Source organism: Mustela lutreola, chromosome 3, assembly GCF_030435805.1.
Source record: "Mustela lutreola isolate mMusLut2 chromosome 3, mMusLut2.pri, whole genome shotgun sequence".
NCBI classification, from domain to species: Eukaryota; Metazoa; Chordata; class Mammalia; order Carnivora; family Mustelidae; genus Mustela; species Mustela lutreola.
In genome coordinates, this window is record NC_081292.1 from 142,269,178 (window position 1) to 142,294,460 (window position 25,283).

Below are 25,283 nucleotides of genomic sequence, written 5' to 3' on the forward strand. Positions count from 1 at the left end.
AATAAAATGGCACGCAGTGTCCTGAGTCAGAGTACGGCTGTCAGACCACTCAGACTGAAGGGGACCATATTCCTAATTTTCAATAAATTATTTCTAAGAACAGAGGCAGATATCATTTTTCTATTGTGTGGCCTAATGGTGGAATAAGTACAGGTTTTCTCCAGGTGAGGAAAGTAGGAGTTCTCTCTTGGGTATGATGAAGGACTCCTAAAAGGGAAAGGCAAGTCCTTTAAAAACCCAGGGATACAGCAAGTTTAGTAAAAGTTAACGGCGGAGTCTGGGTGGGAGGTATTCATTATAAAATTCTTTCAACTTTTCTGTAGGTTTCAATTTCTTAGAATGAAATGATGGAGAAAACCCTAGTTAATGTTATGAGAACTAACAAAATTGCCTCAACCACTTGCTCAGAGAGAAATTCCCCAGTTTTCAAGCCATGTTTAACTTCACTGTTCTCAGTGTTTATTCCATGTCATGACTTGTTCTGGGGCTGGGAAACTCTAAGGCACGGTTTACCCGAAACAGAGAAAGCAGCGGTTAGGTGCATTTCTTTAGCTAGCAGTACCTCCACTTGTCTTTTCTTTAGACTCCAGCTAAGGTTGAGACAGAAGGTTAAAACAAAAATGGAAGAAAGATAATAAAAGGATGATGCACATTCTCTCTTCATCACGCCTCATAATTACACCATTTCTGAGAAAATTAAAGTTGCAGCAATTAAAACATGCATTTTAATTTAGGAGCACAAAACAAGAAGGAAGTGTTGAGGTAGCTTGCTCTCAGGACTTGAGTGCTTCCTACATTAAGAGAGACAATTTGTCCATTTTTTAGGAATATAAAACTGGGATACATATTCTGAGTTCTGCCTGCATTGCACTCTTTTAAGGGAATGTGTGCCTGTGTGTGTGTGTGTGTGTGTGTGTGTAAGTAGAGGGCATAAGTAGCTAAATGTCACCGATCCACATAAAAGCATTCTAATAAGAAAAGTAGTAAATGCCTGAAGTAGGAAATTTGAAAACTGTTTTGTCCTCTTTTAGCTTTATCCCCATTTTAATTCCTCCTACTATGTGTCAGTGTATGAAAGGAAAAGTGAGCTGTTTGCTCAGGAATTAATTATAAATACAGGATTTTCATTTTGCACGGAAAAGCAGCAGGAGGGGTTAATGAATTTTTAAAGAATATTTCCCCCCACATTTAATCATTCTTGGAATAAAGTAAAAACTCTTTTGAAATCAGATGATAAGTGTCCCTAGAAAAATCTTTTATTTTATAGGTAGAATATATTCTCAGATGGAAATTATCAAAGTGAACATTTTAAAAACACAACAATGTAGAAATTTGTGCTAATTGTATTTTATGAATACTCTGGTTGCAGAATACAATACCTGGTCCAGGCTTAGGTTCCTTTTAGTGTTATGTAGATTTTGCTCACATTAAAAAAAATATATAACTAGGACCATCTATTAAGCATCTATATACATTACTTTTTATCTTCATTATATAGATAAGGAAAATCCATCTTAGAAAAGTATGGACTGCCTAGCATCACACTGGAAGCAAGTTTCTGAATCCGGGGCAATGCTCTTAAACCCTTCAATGCTTTATCACATGAGGGTAAGATGTTACTTCCTATCAAACTCAGGGCTTTTTTTTTTTTTTTTTCCTATTTAGAAATGCCATTTTAGAACTGGAAATGATACGCACCTTTAGTTCCTCCTTCTCTTTGATAAAACACTTTGAGCACCTGGTATAAGCCATTGGCATGACCTGACATTCACCCAATACTAGCTTTCTCTTGTATTCCCTTCACCGTCCTCATTGCAAAAGAACATTTTTCTACAGGTGAGCTGAATATTTTCATCTATGTCTTTAAAGCACAAGGGCTAGGGGGAAGAAAGGAAATAAAAGTTTTTAGCCAGTGATAGCTCTCTCTGTATGCACAGGAGTGGCAAGCACTAGTGGCTGAATTACTACATACTTAAAGCCAGAGAACTAGAAGGTGCCTTGGTCTGGCTGCTTTAGTCAACACAGGGGCCTCCACTTACTGAGTGCGTGTGATGTGCTGAAGGCAGCCCTGTTCCCTCGAGGGGACTGCAGTCCGTGTAGGAAGAAGAGACATTTAAAAAATACAACAACACAGGGTAAGGCAGTAGCCCGGACTTGGTTTAGGAAAAGGAGGACGAAGGAAGGGCGGGGATAAACAGAACAGCCAGGGAAGGCTGGCCAAGAAAGTCCTCAGGGGAGGAAAGAAAAGAAGAGGGCATGCGCAGGGAAAGGAGGTGTGTAAGACAGTCTGGAGATCAGCCACGAGAGTGCTGGAAGTGGAGACTGCAGTTTGGGGCATACTTAAATACTGGGGGGATATATTAATTGTATCAGAATAAAATGCCCTGAATTTAGAAAGTAAAAATAAATCTTAAACTTTCTTTATGCTTCACGTAGTTAGAACACAAGACTCAACTGGACCCAAGAAGGGTGAGCTTGCTACATGTTAAAGACATGCCAGCTTCATAGCATTACCACCAGGTCTAAGGTCCTTCCTGTGTTATGTGTTTACACTATTAATTAATGCACCTTAAGTATATATTCTCAGAATTTTAATCAATGAAGTACAGAGTTTCCGATTAAGAAATTTAAAACCTGCTTTGCATACTGAAATATAATTGCAATTACAGAGAATCTAGTTGCATTAAACTAATTCAATGCAAATAATTCTAGGTGAAATTTTTATTTAAGTAGCAGAAAAATATTGCAGAAAGGACTACATATGCTGCAACAGACAGAGAACTTGTAGAAGAGTATAGAGAAGGTAGTATGGCAGCATTTAAAAAATACAAATGTTCTAGAGCAAGCCTGCAAACAGCGGAGTGTATTTTCCGCTGGATTAGCTGCAAAGTGCAGGCATTTCTCTTACTGCTTAAAACCCCCACATTCTGCAAACCACACACTAAAATAATAGGACCTAAACACAGGTAGGGCAGACCATGCCATACATATGCAACTTTGTCATGGAATGCTAATAAAAACAGTAGTACTAAATAAAAACACTAACGGAATTTAAAAATGTTAAAATTCTTGAATAAAAAACAGTACTAATAAGAGACTCTCCTTTAAAGAAAAAAAGGGTGAAGGTAGTTTGATGAAGAGGAGTGAAAGCAAAGATGAAGGCTGCTGTTCTTGAGGCAGAGGTGAAATGTGCAAATCTGGGAAGCACCCGCCCCACAAACTCCTCAGAAACAAAGCACAGGCAGGCCAGAGCCAACAGAGAGCGCACGGGGCTGAGAAGCTCCACAGATCTGCGCACCCGGCTGCTCTGTGGGCCCCACTACTGTACAAGCTCCTGTACTTGGTGTTGAGCTGTTCTCACGAGGTGGTGTGGACCCAGGTGCTAGGTAACGGGTGGGATCTGGCAGGTGAGAACTCAAACTCACTGGTTGTGCATCCTTCCCACTAGAGAAAGATGCTGTGTGTTACTGGCACACATTCTTCCTGGGGGCCAGATTGGAATTGGGTTTAAACTAAGGAAGAAATTCCACTCCTGAGTCTTTGTTTTTAGATCTCTATTTTAAGAAGTCAATTTGCAATATATCTACTTCCATGAAAAAGTGGACAAATTTGAACTATAAAATTACAGTTCATCTCTTGGGCCTGTCTCTTCTTCCAGTGTTTTATCTGTAAGGATCTTACTTTCTAACTTTTTATTATGAAAAATTTCGAACATACCCAAATGTGGAGAGAACAATGTAACAAGCCTCCATATACCTATGACCTGGCTTCAAAATCTATCCTGGCCAATCCTGTTTAATCTATACCGCCACCTATTTCCTTTCAGTTTTATTTTGAAGCAAATCCAAGACTCGCCTATTATTTTATCCTTAAATATTTCCGTATGTGTGTGAGAGTCTTTTAAAATGATCTTTGCAGGGAAAGGAAGTCGGCCTTCATGCTCAAATGTGATAACCACATGAAAGTCTAAATTTTGGAGTGTCTCCAACTCTATTGTGATAGCTTCAAAACATCATCAATCTGGGCAAGGAGTATGTATCAGGTTTCTCTAGAAGGGCTACTGTGGCCAGGTCTTTGGTTCAGACCGCTTGGGTTCATTCTCCAGTCTCATCATGTACTAGCTGAGGCCTTGAGCATGACTTAACTTCTGTGTGCCTTGACCCTTCATCTGTAAAATGGGTGGAAAAACACAACTTATGTCACAGAGCTATTGTGAGGAATCAATGAGCGAATGTACATGAAGTACTTGGAGCAGTGCCTGGCCCAGAATAAGCACTGTGTGCTGGCCATTTTTAGACCACGAAGGTCCAACAGTGCTTCTTAAAGATTAAAAACAAAGGAATGCAATTCTCTCTACTGAATCAAGAGTGCCAGGCGGCTGTAAGAAAGAGCCAGTCATGAAGTTCTAAGGATAAGGGAGGCAACCAGCAGCTTTGCTTTGTAATGACTCTTATTACCTCAAGTGTTAAAAACCTCAAAGTCAAATAAGTGGAATTTCAGAATCCTGAGCAATGACCAAAAAACAAACAAAAAATTGATATATACCTTGGCATCAGCTTCCCAACACTGACGTAACAGCTCAGCAAAACTCCTGGGGCAGCTGCTTGGAATGGTTAATCTCTACCACAGAGAGAGGAAAAGACAAAGCAAGGATTTACTCATGGAGGTAAGCAAATACTCACTGAAAGTTCTTAAAAGAGTTACATGAAGAGCACAAACAAGTCATTAAATATTAAGCTTCCACAGACTGATAGATGACTGGTGAGAATTTATGTTTAGATTCATCATATCTCATCACTAAAGACACGTTTAATCCTGTTCTTCCAAAAAGACCAGTTAGGCCGTGGGTGCTGCATCTCTGAAAACGTCTTCAGCACAGACCCGCACAGAGATCATTTGAGAGAAGTGGGCCTCTTCTGATTGGCCAGTAAGAGATTCTGGACACAGGACTCATTAGTGCAAGGGCTGGACACAACAAGGATTACACTGTGAGCATCGCTCCTATGCCAACATGTTACCGAAGTGCTTCTCTAGGACTTGCCATGCTCCTGGAGGCTCTTTAGGGAGCTACGGAGGCATTTTTGTTTATTTTTAAAACTGGAGACTTGCCCCTGGAGCGGGTCAAGAATGCTGGACATCTTTCACTACGTTGTAAATCCCCGACCAAGTACTCCCTTGCACTCCACCAAACTTCAAATGCCCCACGTGCAATCAAACGAGGTTTAATCATTTTCTGGCTCTAGACCCGCTCTTTGATTTACAAGAAACACAAAAGTATATTTTGAGCAGATTTCAGATGCAATGAACTAAGAATGCAACTACCAAATAAATCAAGGGCAGATTGATGTCTGCATTATTCATAACCTTCCCGAGATTTTTGGAAAATGTCACCTACAAGAGCATTGCTCATGCTGCTGGCATTGTGGAGACCACTCGACTCCAGTCTGCACTTGTAGATGTTGAATCCTATCTTTCCATAGGTACGAGCTCTAAAATGTTCCATTTTCTCCTCTACTGTGGCCAGGCCTGCGCATTTATACACAGTAATACGTATTTATTTCTTCGGTATATTACAATGAGGACATTATGTTGACTTCAAAATACAATGTGTGTGGGTAGGCTGTACTACATCCGAATTTCATTTCCGGAAAGTAGAGGGAGCATGAACAGAGTTGTTCTCCAGAGAGGACTGGGTGTGACAGTTGAGAACCACAACACTAAGAAGTACCAAGATGAGTTACTCTGCAGTTTTCTTGTTTACCAAAGAAGGTTTGCAAATAAAAAACTGAAACTGGGGCGCCTGGGTGGCTCAGTGGGTTAAGCCGCTGCCTTCGGCTCAGGTCATGATCTCGGGGTCCTGGGATCAAGTCCCGCATCGGGCTCTCTGCTCGGCATGGAGTCTGCTTCCTCCTCTCTCTCTCTCTCTGCCTGCCTCTCTGCCTACTTGTGATCTCTCTCTGTCAAATAAATAAATAAAATCTTTAAAAAAAAAAAAAAAACTGAAACTGAACTTAGTTGGATTTGGGGGAGGGCTACGTACAAAACTAGAAAAAGAGTTGCCCTGGCAAGAAAACAGGTGATCTGCATTTAGAATTACAGATAACCTTAAAATCAAAATAAATCAAAATAAATACAACCCCAAAGTTTATAAACAAATGGCCCTCGCTAAGTTAAAGGCTATGCTAAACATTTTTTTTTTTTTTAACTGATTCCATAGAGTAGAGAAGACTTGGTCAGCTGTACTCTCATTTTACTGTAATGTGAACTGGAAACCTTTTGATGAAGACCAAAAGGAAAATCAGGCGTTTACTTTTTAAAAATATTTATATACAATGGTTGGTTAGGAGTGGCAACTAAGAGAAACAAAGTGACTGCAATTATTCAGCTGAATGCACTCCATGGGAAAGTAATTTCTCATTTTCAATAGAACTTTTTCACATTTTTCTAAGAACTGAAATGGGACCTGGATGAATATGGATGGATGTTAATCTTTTCTTACTGAGAAACTTTTTAGCTACTGCATCTGAGACATTATGAAAGAAGACAAAATTATTTTAAATTATCTCATATGGGCAAATGTCAGTTAAATCTAGACTCAGACACTAATGTAAGGGTTTGTTTTGGTGCACTAAAAAAGTACTTTAAGAGAAAATCCAAAGTATTTGAGTCCTGATTACAGAACGATGGGCATTCCTAATGCATTAAAACATCCTGAAATAATCAGATTATCAGCCACAGATTAGCCACACTACTTAAAACTTAAATATTTTACAAGTTCCAAATTTAAAATGAAAATACTTTCCAACCACTAAATTAGGCAAGACATTTTTGAAAGAGCATATTCTTTTTCTGCATTGTTTTCTACATAAGATGAAAAAAATTACTTTTTGTCAATTATATTTTATTATCTTTTTTCCAAAGAGTAGTCATCAGTGGATTAAGTTTTTTGAGGATTTCTGTCAACAGTATGGGGTGCCTATTAACAATAGTTTGGTTAAGTGACCGAAAATTCTCGGGTCATGATCTCAGGGCCAAGAGATCGAGCCCAGTGTCAGTCTCTCTAGAAGAAAAAAATAGTTTTTTACTTAGAACAAAACATATTTTATAAGAATCTAAGAACTTGTAAAGATGGAAATTATGCTATCAGAATACTTTGAATGACCTCTGAGTTTTAGAGAAATTACGAAGACAAATACACATGTCTATAAGAATTATAAAATTTACTAGTAATATCCCCTAATTTCATGACTTCTGTAAAGGTTCAGTCTTTGCTTTAACAGTGCTTTATGTATCTAGTTTTAATAGGACTTAATATTAGGAAAAATTATTGTTTGAAGGCCTTATTTCATTATTAAGCAGTCAGAAGCAAAAACCTTCAAATATTTTGAGAAAGTATTGATTTTCTTATAGATCCAAAGAGCAATCTAAATGGTGAAACTGAATAAGGTCCAGAGTCTAGTTAAGATTAGTAATGTATCAGTGACAACTTTCTGGTTTTGGTATTGGCCAATACCTGTATTTCACCAGTGGGGGAAGCTGGATGAAGGACACACAGAATTCCTTTTACTATTTTTGCAACTTCTGTAAGCCTATAATTATTTCAAAATAAAAAGTTAAAAAGAAAAAGTAACTCTAATATTTGGATATAGGTGTATTCTAGGGTGGCTGGCTTACATTTAAAATGTCTCTCTAAGTTTAAACACATTATTCTTTATTTAAAGGAGGTCTGTTAAAAAAAAATACATACATATACATATATATATATATATATATATATATATATATATATATATATATATATATATATATGGCTCGCTCTTTTCAACTCAAGAACCCAAGGTATTCCAAAGTAAAAATAAATGAAATAATTAGAAGTTGAAAGGATCTGTAAATTATTTTTAAATCAAAGTCTCAATTTTATCATGAAGTGAAATAAGTCCTTGGCCTTTTTTTTCCCCAAGTTTTTATTTAAATTCCACTTAGTTAACATACAGTGTAATATTAGTTTCGGGTGCAGAATTGAGTGATTCATCACTTACGTACAACAGCCAGTGCCCTCCTTAGTTCCCATCACCCCTTTAGGCCCCCCCCCCACCTCCCCTCTATCAACCCCTTCAGTTTGTTCTGTATAGTTGAGACTTGGCAATCGTTGTAATTTTACGTCAACAGAATCTGTTTTGGCAACACGTGTCTATACTTTCGAGATGAAATGAAGACTCCTTTGTGAATGGTGACAATGGAAAGTACAATTAGACTTAATTTCAATATTTTTGACAAATACTGAACAGAGTGAGAGTAGACAGGTAAGTAGCCTTATAATACCCAGTTTTCCTTAAGTTCAGTCCAAAGTTGAGAAAACTCTCATCGCCACCTGGGGTTTCTTGAACTTGCTATTCTGTGCCCAGAAGGGGAGGTACCTGAGTACCTCCGGGGGTTTTCAGCCGACTATTAGGTCACACATGGATGAGACAGCAACATTGGACTCTCAGGAATCCCTGAGGGAAAGGACAGCTAACAGCCTCCTCCTGTACAAGCTGACGAAGTTCTCGAGGTTACAGATGGGTGATTCCTGGCCCGCGAGCCAGCTACCCAAAGGCAGTGTCTAAATCCATTTTTCTTGTCCGATTTAAACATCCTCAATAGATACTCATGTTCTGAAAGTGCTTTAGATGCACACCTCCTCTGCCACCCTTTAGAGGAAAGATTATTTTAAAATACTGTTTTTTTCTTACACATCTTTGGAGGATCCAGTCAGCTTTTAAAAAACTTTCTTCTAATTTTCTTGGAACAACACAGAGGGAAAAAAGTTACATTGAGTGTTCCGCTCCAAAGTCAACATTAGGTCAATCGCTTTCTTCACCCTCATGTGTAAACCCAGAACCAAACATCTAATCACCTCACTGGCAAAAGAAAATGGAGCAGAAGCAAGCCGGTTCTCATGTCATGAAAATATCAGTTATCCTGCGTACGAAGGTCTGATTTAATAGCACACCAGGAATAAGCAGGACATTTAATTAAAACAGAACAGCTCCTGTGAAACACTGAGCAAGACACATTCTTGAATATAACGCCTTTTGCTTTTTCTTAAATTGGCAGCTCTCTCCCATCAAGTTCAGCCATCGTGAACATTTCATCTGTTCTCAATAGCTCGGGAGGACAAATTAATAAGGGTTAGGGTTATGTGATCTAAACTATGGAAACTTGGTCTCTCTTAGTCAATTGCAGCTGTTTGGTTAACGTAGTCTGTCCCTGCGCTCACATGGGGAGCAGATCAATCTAATTCTTTCATAGCGTTAAAAAGGGCATATCTCCACGTAGTCACCTTTTTGCAAATTATTTGATCCTCGGGTTGCGCGCTTACCTTCTGTGGAGGGCACTGATCAGCTCTGGCAATGAAGCTCTGTGAAATCAGGTTGTTTTGCATTGCAAAGACAACTGCGGGCTTCCAGTACGGGATCTAAGTTCTCCTAGTACCTTTACTGGATGCTTCGTCCTTATGCTGAGGATTTCCATGCCTGTGCATTTCAGTCACAATTTTAAACCTTTCAAAATGTAGTTGCTCTCTTTGATATGAATGTACCACGTTCTCTGATGTAGGCTCATAGGTCCAACTAACTGAAAGCCTCAATTTGTGGGAAGAAGAAAAGCGAGGCTGGGGACACAGCACAAACGGTGTTTACGCCACTGAAGTTCTTTTGAAATGGAAAGGCTCTGCATGAAGAAGGGAACAGTTATGCCACTGCCTCGCCAATTCCAGTGAGGAGCTCATCTTCAATGTAGTGTTCAACGTAGGTGGCAAAACTGTAATTTTTCCCTTTTTTGAAACTATTTTTTCTTCTTTTATTTTTGAAATTCTCATCTAAGCGACAGTTTCTTGTACTATAGTGACTCCTGCTGGGAGAGGTAAGTTGAAGTAGCTGAAGGTCTCTTACAGATAGATCAACTCCCGGCCAGTAAAAAAGATGTCCTAAACGCAGGAGATGGAGTTAAACTGTTCCCCTACCTTGGACGCAATGGCTTCTTTCATCACTAAGAACAAACCCCTAGGTTTTACAATTGAGACTGAGAAACTAGTACAGTACTTGTACAATTTTTGATCTACAGCATCACGACGTGAAGCTGCAACAATTAGATGTAAAGGGTCCATTCATGAGGAATAACATCACTTTGACCCTTTGTGTTAGCTCCTACTGCTAATCTTTCCATAAGCGTGAACTTACTTTCAATTTGAAGAAGATGAAAAAGTCTTTTGCAAAACCCCAATACTGTTTTCTGATCTATGTACCTGAATGGAGAATCGTAGTCTTACCTCGTTTTTTTCCACTACAAGCCAAGCTACTTGTAATCCTTCCAAACCTTTAAAGGGGACCTCCCTTGTTAGCATCTCCCAGAGAACCTGGAACAAAAAGAAAATGAAATTTTTATTCCTGTACTTTATATTTTTGGTGTATTACTGAAACTTATCTAACACTTAACTGTATCCAATTACCAGACAAAACCAACCCCACCTGTAGAAGCCTGGACAAAACATATATATTCACGCAGAGGACTTCTTCTAAATATAATATACCTACACACACATATTTTATATATACATATACACACATGAGCACACACACACACATTCATTTTTTGTTCATTTTTATAAAGAAAAAAAACTAGTTTAGAAATCAGAACATTCAGAGCCAGACTTATGAAACCAATGGGCCTACATAATTTATCTTGTAAGTTTCTAGAATTCTCACAGATTCCCACAAATTAGGTTTTGTTTTGTTAGTCCAACACTTTTTACCTTCAATCACCAATAAACTTCTCTATAAGATAATAACTGGGAATTCAACTGTATTTTTAAAGGTTCAGTAATGGTCTGATAAAAAATACTCAGCCCTAAATCCAAACCACTGGCTAAACCATTCCCCCCGTAATGGTAGATACTTGCAGAACTGTAACATGAAATTGTGTGTTTTGGAGGAAGATCTCTCAAAATGAGTTGATCTAAGGGAGTCATTTTCTTCCACCTCTAACATAATTATATGTTTTAAAATATAATAAACATTTTATTTATATGTTATGCTCATATATATGTTATGTTCATATATATAGGCTAGGGGTCTGTGTGTGTGTGTGTGTGTGTGAAATTTATGTGTGTGTTCATATCTCTGCAATCCTTAAGATGAGCATGATTAATAAATTTGCACTGGAATGCCCAAAGAAACCAAACCGATGTTAGGAACACTGAAAACACCCAATGATTTGGGTTTCATTTAAAATACTAAGTAATGGAGATTTTTACATTTGGGTAACTTTCTCAATTTATACAAAAGGGCATCAAAAACTAAGTCTACCAATATATTCTTGAAGTGATAAAACAATTATAATTTTATCAGTAATCCTAATAACAACGACTGTCATTTACTGAGTGATTACGTTTCAGATACTTTGCTAAACTCTTTAGGGGTGTTACCATGATTCCGACCAATACAGCGAATACATATGATCCTCATTTTATAGATGAGGAAACTAAGGCTTCAGAAAGTTAGACAAACTTGCCCACAGACACTCCGTTATCAAGTGGCAGAGCTAGAATGTGAACTTGTTGCCTCACCCCAACTGTCAAGCTCTTAACGTGAGGTAACTCTAGAGAAGTGAGGCTGCAGTGCAAGAGAGAAGCCATATTTCAGGGGTGGAGCCGTGGTAGAGGTGAGAAGCAGATGAGTTCAGCAGTTTTGAGTTAGACTGCTCTTGTTCTAAAAACAAAACTAAAAAGCCCACTTCTAAATAATGTAGATTGAGAACACGTATCCATTCAAGAAGGTCCCATGGACCTTTCACTCTATAGAGCCACTGTTTCCTCAGCCAGCGTTCAGTCATATTTGAATCAGGACATGCTAAGTGAACTCTGGCTAATACGAAGATAATTAGCAGGAAAATCAGGGAAATTGGCAGATGCTGTTCAAGCAGGAGAAAAAAAAATTCACTGAAGCCTCTTTGGCTTTTAATCAAGTGTGTAAGGTACTTCTCTAGAAGAGCTACTGAATAATTCTATTTGAGTCCCAGAAGTGATTAAGAAAAAGTAAGGGGCATCCCAGAAGGGGACGATTCTAGCAAGCACTGTAAGTAAAGGACCAGAACAGGTATGCAGGCTGCACAGAGGAGGGGGACGCAGCATCGAGGGGGCTGGGCAGGAAATGAAGCCCCTTCATTCCCTGCAATTACCACTCCCCCGGTATGGAGGTTGGGAAGGGGGAGGGGAAGGCAAAGCAGGCAAATGGATGAATTTGGCCTTCCTAAGGAGAAAGGGAACAGTGAATCAAATAAATCAAATGCTCCAGACCCCAAAATATCCAAGTAGGTGGCCCCCTGCCCCCTGTTTTCTGATCCCAGCCTACAGGCACAACCCACTGTATGGGAGTACACATAAAGGCTGACTGGGTTGAGGTAAAATGCAAAACCAAGAGCTTGGGAAGAGAAACACAAAAGGACTTATGTCATTCTTCACTCCCAAATGTTCAGGTGGAAAATATCCGAAATCTACCGAGGTCTGAGTTCTGTTTCTCCACAAGTTCTAACCCCAGAAAATTAAGAGTTTCACTTCAGTCTGTGCATGTGCGCATGTGTGTGTGTGCAGAGCTCTGACGGCTGAGGGGCTATGGGACAGCTGCTCACAGGAAGGTATGGACATGGCTGTGAAGGTTTTAGTGGGAGTCCAGCCCCAGCCCCCACCGAGGTCCCTTTACTGATCCCTCAGGTGTAGGAATGTACCAAAAAGCAGGTGGTGTGAGATGGGACAAGAGCTGTTTCTGCACTAAACACAATGACACTCGGCACAAAACACTCCTTTGTGGAGGAAGTCATGCAGAGGTCTAAAAATATATTAAACTAGGCCTGAAAATATCAGTGATGGGGATGCAGGCCAAACATGATTGTGATCTTTCCTCTTAAAAATACTTTCCAACTCCTTCTATCTTGAGACGTATTTACGTTTAAACTGTGCTCACAAGGAAAAATTTCTATTTTCAGTTTGCAGAGAAACTTGGACAAGGCTGTGTACTTTTCCTGACCTTTCCTGCCAGACAATGGCAGGCCATTACCTGAGCCCAGCTTGTTCCGGAATGGGGCTCACAGACAAGTGACACAGGATGCTCACTCTGAAGCTACGCTGTCGTGGTTCTAGGCTCAGAAGCTGCTGAGAAAGGAATCCTTTCTGCACTGTCATTAGGACAGCTTTGTTTTTAAAGAGTGGCAAAGCCTTGTGTTTGCGGAAGGCTTATTCTTTCAATGATGTTTGCTTTCTTTAAGTCTTTTCTTTTCTGTGGACAACATACTAAACCCTCCTCTCACTCCATCCTTCAACAGAGAGCATCACCAGGGGGTAGCACAATCTCCTCTCTTGTAAGATGGAGAGAGAAACCGCTCCATGGCTCGCGAGGTTTATCGGCTTTGAAGCAGGGATCACCAGATCCACTTCTGGCATTTGCAGCACATTTCTTCTGAAACTGGCCAGGGCTGGTTAGTCTGGCCATGTGTTAAGAAGCAACCCACGTTTATCAAGCTGCAATGGCAAGGGACTTTGATAATACTAGGGTCTAAATTCTTACCACAAGTCTGAAAAAACAAAAAAATGAAAAGCAAAAATATTTTAGGTGTTTTGGGGTTTTTTTTAGGTTGGTTTTAGAAAAGGGCAACTCTTTTAGGGTCTTGTTCATCTGTCCGAGACTGTGTGCATGCGTGCATGTGTGCGTGTGTATAGGCACAATGAACAGAACAGACACTTCATGAACTATGGGATGCTTTATGCCAAGAGATCCTTTACTGACAAATGGTCCTGGTCACTTGCCTACTTTTGAAAGGACATCAAACATTCTAAATAATTTTTAGTTATTTATTTAGAACATATTTAGAACATTGCTTTCCTAGATAGGCAACATTTTCGGTCTATGGACTACAAAGTTCTAAAACTAACATGCCCTACCTTACTAACCAATCCCTCCTGCTTTTTTAGTTAATACCTACTTTGACCGTGCAATGCTTTCTTCATTTTTAAAAAATCTGTGATTGTGGGATGCCTGGGTGGCTCAGTGGGTTAAAGCCTCTGTCTTCAGCTCAGGTCATAATCCCAGGGTCCTGGGATCGAGCCCCACATTGGGCTCTCTGCTCAGTAAGGAGCCTGCCGCCGCCTCCTCTCTCTCTGCCTGCCTCTCTGCCTACTTGTGTGATTTGTCTGTCGAATAAATAAATAAAATCTTTAAAAAAAATTTTTTTAATCTGTGATTGTTTCAACAAAAAGCTCTGGAAAGCATGCCTCATACTATTTCTTTCACCAAATGGTGTTTATCTAGAACATAATGGGAAGGGGTCAGAAGTAAATAAGATGTTGAATTCCTGTTTATAATGAAACTGGTTTATGTGCAACTTTCTGAGCGGAATTCTGCTGGGTTGAGCGTAATCAGAATTCCAAGTAAACCTCTCTCTTTAAGATACTGTTTTCGAACAGAGTCACTGAAAAGGCATTTTCTGTTTCCACCAGTCAAAAGAAGACTCTAACATGAACACCGAGTTGATATTCAGAAACAGGTGACGGGGACTGAGATTCTACTCTGGCTCAGGAAAGCCAGCGGGTGCACTGCACACAAAAGCCGCTGGCAACTGTAAGGTCCTGGAAGGAGGCGGTGTGAGGTTTGTCTTCGTAAGTGAGATAACACTGAAACCAAAAGTTCACTCTAGCTGGAACCCACAGTTGTCTTTCAGATCTAACGTTTCTGGGATAGGGAAAGTCCAAGACTTGGGGAGAATTTTCAAAGTAAAAGCATTATACCAGAGCTAGTTCATATGCAAAATAATTGAAAAACTATAACCGCCTAAATGTGTATCTATATGACAGGCGAGTGAGAGTGTGAGAAGCGTGGTCTCCTGTTGACTCACTGTGACCCACTCTAGCCCAGAGGCCTCCCCACTCCCTCTGGCTCCACACAACCTGCTCTGGGAACTGAGGCCTGCTGAGGAACGCACAGTGGTTTTAACACTTGCAGAGGGCTGTAGGAACAAAAGAATACACAACAGGACAGAAAAAGTTTGCTGGTTCCTGTTCCACAGGACAGACAGTGGGCCCAAAGAGCAGGTAAAGGACAATTTAAAATACCCTAAGTTGGTGTCTAATACGGTAAGTGCATTATTGCTTAAAATGAAGGGACGTAACTTCTGAAGAGAAAATGATCTCACTAAAGTCTGAAATGACAACATCAGAACTCCCCATGGGTGATCTGTAGGATGGTTAGAATGCAGTAACTTTTGACATAGGGAACCAGTTTTAGAATCGAGTCTCTTCAGGAACTTGTGTTTTTTTTCCCATCTTTCAATGAGACTTACTTGATCACTATCTATAGTTCACAGCCTTCATTCTTAGAAAGACCCAGAATTAAGGGAAATGAGGTACTTCACCTGAAGCTATTGCTTTCTTTCAACCTTTAAAATTTTAGCCTTTTGCCGAAAACACATATCTCATTCCTATAATGACTTTTTCCAATAGCCAACAAAACTCATCTCTATTATATTAAATTAATTTGGTAAGGTGCCTGGGTGGCTCAGTCAGTTAAGTGTCTGCCTTCGGCTCAGGTCATGATCCCAGGGTCCCAGGATGGAGCCCTGTATGGGGCTCTTTGCTCAACGGGGAACCTGCTACTCCCTCCGCCTGCCACTCTCTCCTGCTTGTGATCCCTCTCTCTCCAATAAGTAATATCTTAAAAAAAAAAAAAAAAGATGTATTGTAATTTAGAAGCAGCTTGCTAACAAAAACAAGCCCAAGACTTCAGTAATGAAGCCAAAAGTAACTCCTGAGAGGCTGATGGCCTCTAGAGAATCAGGAACACACATGACAATGCAGGTCTCCTCTTGGGCCATCAGCAGTCACTTTTGGTAGAAACCAGAGAAGTCCAGGAAGTGGAGGTATGGTAGTTTGGGCCAAAATCTGTCTCCTCCTTTACCTGTCACTATGAAAATGTCCTTTTGAGAGTCATAATACAAATATAGAGGCAGTATGACGGGGAGATGAGACCTGAAGAGAAGGAGCATCAAATACTATTTCGCACTCTTTAAAAGATACACAGTATTTTAAGGATAAAAGAACTCCTCAGAAAGGGGCAACAAATAAATTCCTTCTACCACCAAAGAACCACCCTGCCCCTCTACCCCGCCCCCCTACCATTCCCCTATTCCACTTACTTCTTTCCTTCTGCTATTCCTCAAGAATGGTTCACCTCAAAACCCCTCCTCCAGAAGCTTCTGCTCCTTCAGGGAGTCTTTCCTGTGCTCTCCATTCCCTGAGCAACCCCCAAACCCACATTATCCTGTTCTCTGTGCTGCTCTGTTGTGACTTTTTCATGATTCCTTCGAGTCATGCCTCAGAGAGTCACACTGCTTTATAAGACCTGCAGCAGGCATGGGCAAGGCCATAAAAGCTACGTGCACTTCCTTCTGTACTCTCTGGAAACTCACCAATCATTTTCATAGTTGACGATCAAAAATCTGTAATTCACTCATGTGGCAGACCTACTGGTGTGGTTTGAGCAACTTATCACAGTGAAGTCCTGTTCCAGATGGCCCACACTTCCAACTGACTTACACGGATGTTCCACGGTCGTGTGTCCAGGAAAGCGCTCTCCACGGGACTGCTTCGGGCCCCGCATTATTTCAGGTTTCATCTAATTGTTCTTTGGAAGTAGCATTGGTTTCTTCTTGACATAGGACGAAATAACTCAGATGCATAAAAGTCATCCAAGTCAACATTATGGCAATTAGGAAAGTGTCCTCTCTGAGGCCGCTGCTCTAAGCATTCCACCAAACACAGCATTATTGTCTTAAATCTGTGTTAAATTGCTGTATCCCACTTCTGGAGGTGTTTGATTTTTTAGATTTCCTTGAGCAACAACAAAAAAAAATGAGAAATGAACTCACCACACCATAGGAATATGTGTCACAAGTTTCAGACACAGGGAGACTTTGGATAACTTCCGGGGCCATCCATGGGAAAGTTCCAACCAAGGACATGTGTGTCGTATGGTTATGGAACCGAGAGGCACCAAAATCACATATCTGAGAAAAGAGAAACAAGTATCAACCTTCTACTACCGATTAATGAAAGAATTATCCATCACAAAAACTTACACATGAAGTTAACAAATACTTCTAAAAAAAATTAAAAGGAGTCCTACCTTCAATACCCCATCAGCAGCTATAACAACTAAAAAAAAAAAAAAAGAAAAAATTATGACAATCCTATTTATATATGATTTATGATTTATGACCCTAATTTATTTGAGTCATCTTATGTTGAAAAACCCTGTAAACTTCTATCTTCCATATGGCATACGAAAGGTAAAACTGAAGTATTTACTGCACTGAAGATTTTGCAAAAAGGAGCTGACATTAAAAAAGGAATAAAAAAAGTAATTCCATGAGGTGCTGACTAAAACGTTTCTGAACATTTGTTTAAATCAAATGTAGTACTACCCAGTAAAAGCAGCATATGTTGGTAGTAGTAAAGAGAACCAAACTTTTTAATACAGATTTTATTGACTTATTGGAGAGAGAGCATGAGAGTGGGGAAGGAACAGAGGGAGAGGGAGAAGTAGACTCCTCAGCGAGCAGGATGCCAGCCTTGGGACTTGATCCCAGGACTCCATGATCATGACCTAAGCCAGACACTGATGCTTAACAGACTGAGCCACCCAGATGCCCAAGAACCAAATTTTTTTTTTTTAGATTTTATTTATTTCTTTGGCAGAGACAGATCACAAGTAGGCAGAGAGAGAAGGAAGCAGGCTCCCTGCCAAGCAGAGAGCTCGATGCGGGGCTCGATCCCAGGACCCTGAGATCATGACCTGAGCCAAAAGCAGAGGCTTTAACCCACTAAGCCACCCAGGTGCCCCAAGAACCAAAATTTTTACTTGTGTTCTGCCACTAGACTACCAGCATGATGTTGAGGAGGTCTTCAACTTCATGGTATATATTTTTTCTCCCAATTGAGTAATTTTCTTGTAGGCAAGGACAACATTCATTCATTCACTTACTCATACATTCACTCACTTAACAAATATTTGCCAAGCACCTGGTATGGGTAAGCCCATGTACTATACTCTGGAAGAGGAAGGTGAGCAAGACTGTCTCTGGCTCCTGTGTATAGTTTCCTGGGAGAGACGTGAAACCAATGTCTGTAATCATGTGGGATAACACCTGAACCTAATATAATACTGTATGTTTATACTGGAATCAACATTTAAAAATTTTAAAAATTTTCTTTAAATATGTAAGCAAGTGGGACAAATTCTATGAGAGACACAGAGATTGCCTTGGAATCAAAGAGCAGGGGTATCTAAGTCTAAGGAGGTCAGGAGTTTGCAGAAGAAATGCTCACACTAAGACCAGAAGAACAAGGTGGGACTAACTAGACAGAGGAGTGCTATGGGAGGGAAGCATTTTTTTTTTTTTTTTTTTTTTTTTTTGGTAGAGAAGAGAGCCTTGCAGAAAGTCAGGAACAGAAGGGAAAAAAGGGCAATTTTGGAAGGCAGGGGCCTGGGCTGGAAGAAATGGAAATCCAATGAACCATTTTAAGCAGACAAATGACAAGGTCAAATGTGCAGAGGGGAGAGCATAGGAGAGAAGAGAACTGGAGGCAAGGAGATCACTATGCACCCAAGCGGGTGCAGTCCAAGAGAGACTTAAGGATGTCCATACAAAGGCTGTGGCAGAGAAGAGAAGCAGATGGAGTCAGGGAACATTTAGGAGGCCAGATCAGGGGGTTCGGGTGGCTCCCTTGGTGAGTGCTGGATACTTGGTTTTGACTCAGGTCACGATCTCATGGGTTGTGGGTCATGGGATTAAGCCCTGCATCAGGCTCTGTACTCCATGGGGAGTCTGCTTCCCTTTCCCTTTGCTCCTCCCCCTGCTCACACACTGTCTCTAAAATAAATAAAATGAAATCGTTTTTAAAAATTCGGGAGTAGGGGCGCTTGGGTGGCTCAACTGGTTAAACGGCTGCCTTCAGTTCAGGTCAGGATCTCAATCAGGGTCCTGAGACCAAGCCCCACATCTGGCTCCCTGCTCAGCGGGGAGTCTGCTTCTCCCTCTCCTGCTGCAGCACCCCCTGCTTGTGCTCTCTCACTCATGCTCTCTCTCAAATTTAAACAACAACAACAAAAACATCTTTTAAAAAAGAAGAAAGAAAAAGAAACTTTTAGGAGACCAAATCAACTGGCCTTGAGTAATGGGGCAGTGGGGATGGGGGTGGGGGGAGAGGGAGGACTCGAGGATGAAATCAAATAAAGAGGCAATCCGGCACAATGGTTAGAACAAGAGCTCTGCAATCAAACTCTTCTTTTTTATCTCACTTCTGCCTCAGGGAACTGGTATTGCCATTCGTGGAGAAAAGTAGTACAGAAATAACTGGGGGGGAGGGGTGCGGAGAGGAAATGAAAAGATCAACAAGGACATAATATATCTTGGGGTCATACAAATACCTATGTGGCCTATCCCAAAAGCAGACAGCACGTGGTTCTGAAGCTGAACTCTGTCTGGGCGTGCTGACGGGGCTTTTGTGGGAGTGGGTGAACGAGAGCGGAAGAGGCAAGGAGGCCCAAGGTAGACCTCGAAGAACTGTTCGGGTTTTTTGTTTTGTTTTTTTAAATTAAATATTTTATTCATTTATTTTAGAGAGAGAGAGAGTGAGTGAATGAGCAGGGGGGGAGGGCAGAGGGAAAGAGAGAATCCCAAACAGTCTCTGCACTGAGCGGGGAGCCCAATGCTGGGCTGCATCTCATGACCCTGAGATCATGACCCCGAGATCATGACCCCAGCCGAAATCAAGAGTTGGAAGCAACCCACAGAGCCACCCAGGTGCCCCCTGGCATTTCTTTTGTAAACCACACAGTGCCCTGAACACAGTAGCAGAACTGTTCTTCCTCAGCTGTTACTAATGACCTTGATAAGTGGGGAGAATATACTCTTGGCAAGAAATAGCCTAAGAGTAAATGTGATACTATATATAAACTATCCATGTTTTCAAATAAAAATAAAAATAGTGTTAATATCATATTCAGTTACTTTTTAAAATACCTTTACCTTTTTTCTCATTATAAGATTATAAGTGCTTCATTTAAAAAAAAAAAAACAAAAACCTAACATAAAAACTTCTAACATAGAAAATAAGACTATTATTCCCTGTTTCAGAAAAAGAAAATTGCTAAAAGTTAGGTCAATATTTTTCAATATGTACATGTTTTCTCATCAAGTAACTGCACAAATTGTAATTTGTAAAAATCCAGACAGTCTCCGTTGTTAGTTTCCATAATGAGAGCATGGAAAAAATCTGTAACTTAATCATCCCCATCCTATGAGATATTTGGGATATACTGATAAAACAAATTTAAAAAAGTAAGTCAAATAAGCTGTGTATATTGAAATTCTGAGCACAAACTAAAAAACTAAAAATCTATACTTATAAGACTCTGAAACTTCCTACTAGATTCTAGATTATTTCCTAACAACTTCCTGTTCGCCAACTCGTTTCAATAGTGTTTAGCTTCAAGAAGTTTATGCCTGTGAGGAGCCAAAGGATAAGTGATGACATAGACAAAGGAGAGAAGAGTCAGCCACAGATGCCGGGCAGGGTGGAGGAGGTGGTCCCACCTGGATGACTGATGAGTGGCAGCTGCCAAGAACTTCCCTTTCCCCGCACCACTGCAGACCTCACAGACCCCGCAAGGGCCCCTGGCAGATCCCCAGCTTCTCTTCCTCTACTTACCAGGACTAACCACTGCAAGGATCACACACTTAGCATACACCCATTTTAACTGCAGTGATTTAAAGATTAAAAAAAAAAAAAAAAGTATTGCTCCTGCTCCTTACTTAGAAGAATAACTTAGAAAGCCTGTATATAAGTAAAGCATGTAAAGGGATTGACAGGAAGATTTTTTTCTTTTAAAGTAGCAAGCTCTAACGTTTCCTTGAGCTAGTGTGGGCCAGCTACATAATCCCACTCTCTGCCTTTGTCCACTAACTTCCAAATGACATAATAGGAGAAGCATTCTTGATACTTTCCTACTGAGAAGTAATACTGTCTAATCTGTGAGACATTTTAAAATGCTCACTTTCTAAATTAGAAAATACAGGATCATAAATAAACTTTAGAGAGTACAGAAGAAAAAGAAAGCATTTGCTTTCCAAACTCTGAAATGTGTTGATCATTTTGGGGCACTACGCCAGGTAAAATGACGGACATAAAAAGTTTACACCAAATAATTCAGAAGTAAAAAGAACAAAACTCAAAACTGCTGGTACAGAGAACCATCTAAAAATAGGAGACTACAAGTATAGGACTACATAATTTGATCTAGCAATACCTCCTATAGAGTGATTCTAGGGGCACCTCGGTGGCTCAGTGGGTTAAAGCCTCTGCCTTTGGTTCAGGTTGTGATCCCAGGGTCCTGGGATTGAGTCCCACATCGGGCTCTCTGCTAAGCAGGGAGATTGCTTCCCCCCCTCTCTCTCTGCTTGCCTCTCTGCCTACTTGGGATCTCTCTCTCTCTCTCTCTCTCTGTCACATGAACAAATAAAATCTTTAAAAAAAAAAAGTGATTCTAGAGAAATAACTAAGAATGTTTTAAAAATTTTTGCTGGGGGTATCAAGCTCAACATTTTTTATCACAGAAAAAAATGTAAACAACCCAAATATACATATTCTGTGCTGTTTATACAATGGAATACTATACAGCTTCTTGAAATAACAAAGAATTCTGATATTTATCAACATTGGAAAGATTTTTATGGTATCAATGATGAGTCAAAACATCAGGGTACAAAAGATATGAAAACCATGAGCCTATTTCTACAACAAGTGTATATATTTCATAATAAAATAGGCAACATAAAAACTTAGGACTACATTACCATTTCTTGACTTGAGATCTCTGTGAATCACCTTGACAGGAGCCTCCATATGTAAATAGTGCATTCCTTTTCATACAAAAAGGAAGAACAGCATTTAATGTCATTTTTTCAACATTGCACTGGTATTAACCTTCCATTTTAAAACATCAGTATTACCTTTCATATTTTTGCAAAGGATTCAATGGCAGAAACGAAATTCATGTGCTCTTTTCTTATATGATTGATAAAATAGAGACAGGATATGTCTACATTGGGAAAACTGGAAAATTCATGTGCTTTAATCTCTTTGAAGTTAGAACTTGATTGTGGGTAAAGCTATTACAATACCTAATAAGGACACCTTAATTTTCTGTAGTCTCCACAAAAATAGCACCGTTACAACTGGAAGAGGTGGTCCAATGACTAATCAGCCAAAGTTCCGACCAAGGTTTTTGGCTTTCATTTGGATGTCTGCAGCTACCCCGTTATTTTCTCAGTCCTCTTTCCAGTAAGACCCCGGGCGAGGTGAGGGTGTGGGGGAAACTGGTTGGATTCCTAAGTTGTGGTTGGTAAAGGACTCAGAAAAATTTACAGTAGTTACAAAATATTCTCTGTTATAGGGATGGATCTTCAGGATAATCTATTATTTAACTGTACTCCAAAATTTTCTCCAACATATTTAGAATGTATATCAAGTTAATTTGGTAAATTGAATGTATATACAAATAGTTTTATTATTTTGAATAAAATATTATATATCTCAAAATTATACTTTAAAAGACACATATTTCCTAGTGATTCTCTTGGTAGCATTTGACTCTCTCTTTATGGATCATATACCTCCTCAGAATAAAGAAAAAGAGTATTTTCTACTGAAATACATTTCCTTTCCCTTTACTTCTCAAGTTGTCTTTTCTAAATAATGGAAGAAAAAGCCTCCCCACTGCCACAACCACACAAGCTCTTGGTTAATGAACTATCCAGTACATGTCATAAATAGGTTTTGGTTCTTTTTTTTGAGTATATAGAAAATTTCATTTTTATAAAGGCTAATTTTTAAAATAATCTATTATTTTTCTACCATTCTGATTTTTAGATATTGAAGGTCATGTAAGAACAAAGAAAATTTAAAAATTTAAACTCCTGCAATACAAGAAAAATGACTGAAAAAGAGTCAAATTCACAAAAGTACCAGTAATTTTTAGCGATCTTAACCAAGATATAGCTAGAATACAGGAAAGCATTCTTCTAACACAAAATTCTCCACTCTACACACTGAAAATCCAAGAGCTACAACCTGGGTAACTTTTAATAACCTCTAGGATTTCAGAGTGACCTCTTTCTTGCTTAAGAACCAAATTCAGGTAGAATCTGCTTAATTACCATTAGAAGCAGGGCTCCATAGTGTGAACACTGGCTGACAGTGAAGATCTCCAAAAACAACATTCAGATACTAAAGCTTTAAACAGAGGCCTTTACTTCCTTATGGCAGATGTTATGAGAGAAAAATACCATAAGTTATATGTGTAGAATGTACAGTATGCATTTACAATTAGTGTGCATAAACACAGTAGTAATCACAATCACATAAAAATCTGTTTTTATAGAGCCCTCCACAACTCTGCCTTATTTTTATTGCAGTGAACAATGAAGAAGGCTAAAAAAAAAACCCACCATCATCAGTTTTGAGCTTCAGGGTTCCTAAAAAAGATTTGACTGGTATCATTTGAAGGGGGAGATGGGGAATCAGTGAGGACCCTTCTGAGACTGGGTCCCGGTTCACCCACTTGAATCATTCTGCTTACACACTGGGAGGGGCACGCGGCACTTTCAGATGTACCTGCCAGCGGCCCTCCACTTCCCTTCCTACCCAGAAAGGAGACAGGTTTTTTTTTTTTTTTTTCTTGGCTTTGAGGAGGTGTTCTCTCAGCAGTGATGTTAAGCAATGCCTACTTCAAAATGCATGAATCAACTCTAATTTGAAATGAATTATTCACTCTTTGATTTCTCAACATCATGTTGCTTCTGTGTCTTCCATCTTGGTCAGACTAAAAGGTGTACAGCTGAATGTGACAGAGAATCAACAAAAATCAAGGCTTCCTGCTTCATCTCCGAGTTCTGTGCCCTGTTCTACCAGAGAGAGGTGAAGTCATTCCGAAAGCGCGGATTTCCTCTTCCTTTTACAGACCATTTTAAATAATAAGTGTTACTTGTGACTGTCAATAAATAAGTCTCTTCTCTGCCCCCCTCTTCTCACCTGGGGCCAGACAGAGGAGAACCTGCCTCTCGGGGCAATTCACCAGCCATGAGAAAGGGATTTTCCTACGCTGCGATTTGGCACACAGTGTTGTGTGCCCCCACCCCCCCACCCGTCCTCTCTCATCTCATTCCCTCCACCCCTAGTCTTTACCTCCAGTTCCAGTCTGCTACTTCAGGAACCCTGCTCTTTCTCTTCTTTGTCCTTCTGATAGAAAGCCCAGAATAACTGAGCTGATCTGGAGCCAAGGGATTTGCCCCTTAGACAGGGACTGCACTGGGGAAGGGCCGGGAGGGACAAGGTTTTTATGGGACAAGGTTTACAGGCAGGCCTGGCAGAGGGGAGGGGAAGTAGTGGGGTTGGAGGGGTGGTGGAGGGAGGCAAAGAAGCATGTGTACAGCAGGAAGCAGAGCCACTGCTGTCAGTTGATTTGTTTGATGTCTATCCTAAATGCCAGTAAGTCATACCATGGGTGTAATTGGCTAAGCACCCTAAATGCAAAGGTCTGTAAGGTGAAGTGCATTCAGTCAAAGACTGCTCAGATATACAGACACATTTATGGAAGTGTATTTCCACAATGCTCCATGCAGCTCCCAGTGAACACACGTCCCTCGGCTTACAAACACGTGGTTCCTGTGAACTACTGATGCATACAGACATGACTATGATGTTACTTGAAAATGTCTTGAAGAACGCAAAAATTTAAGGCTGATTGGAAATGCCTGATGCATGAATACACAATTAAGTTAATTAACACAGCCAAAGCCTTAAGTACACCATCCTAAACATAGAGCTTATTATTCTTATAAGGTAATGAAGTATCGTTCAGCAGCAGCATTTTGCATGAAATTTAAAAAAAAAAATTTTCTTCACTTTCCCTATTTGAAGAATTTGGCAGGTGTTGATGAAACTTAAAACTGACAAGAAAATTCCCCAACGGGAAGACTGCTACTTTTGGAAATTACTGTATGACTTCCCGGTGAAAGCGGAGTGTGAGTTGCTCTCCTTACTGAGTGCTAAATATCCTTTTCCTTGCTTTGTAAAGAGAAACTTTTAGAGATTGGAGGAGCAAAATGCAAAGGAGTGAATTGCCCTGGTAAAATCTGGA

At 40.0% G+C, this 25,283-nt stretch overlaps 1 protein-coding gene across 5 annotated transcripts in view; it reads right to left on the minus strand.

The window, feature by feature from the left end:
• The window catches only part of MAP3K20 (mitogen-activated protein kinase kinase kinase 20), a 179,032-nt gene that overhangs the window by 54,024 nt on the left and 99,725 nt on the right, over positions 1–25,283 (minus strand). For all 5 annotated transcript variants that reach the window (XM_059167018.1, XM_059167015.1, XM_059167016.1 and 2 more), the window contains 5 exons: positions 21,940–22,005; positions 17,208–17,236; positions 16,951–17,088; positions 10,310–10,396; positions 4,546–4,620 (listed from right to left, as the gene is read on the minus strand). In XM_059167018.1, coding sequence (XP_059023001.1) covers positions 4,546–4,620; positions 10,310–10,396; positions 16,951–17,088; positions 17,208–17,236; positions 21,940–22,005 — 395 coding nt within the window. The remainder of the gene's footprint in view (positions 1–4,545; positions 4,621–10,309; positions 10,397–16,950; positions 17,089–17,207; positions 17,237–21,939; positions 22,006–25,283) is intronic.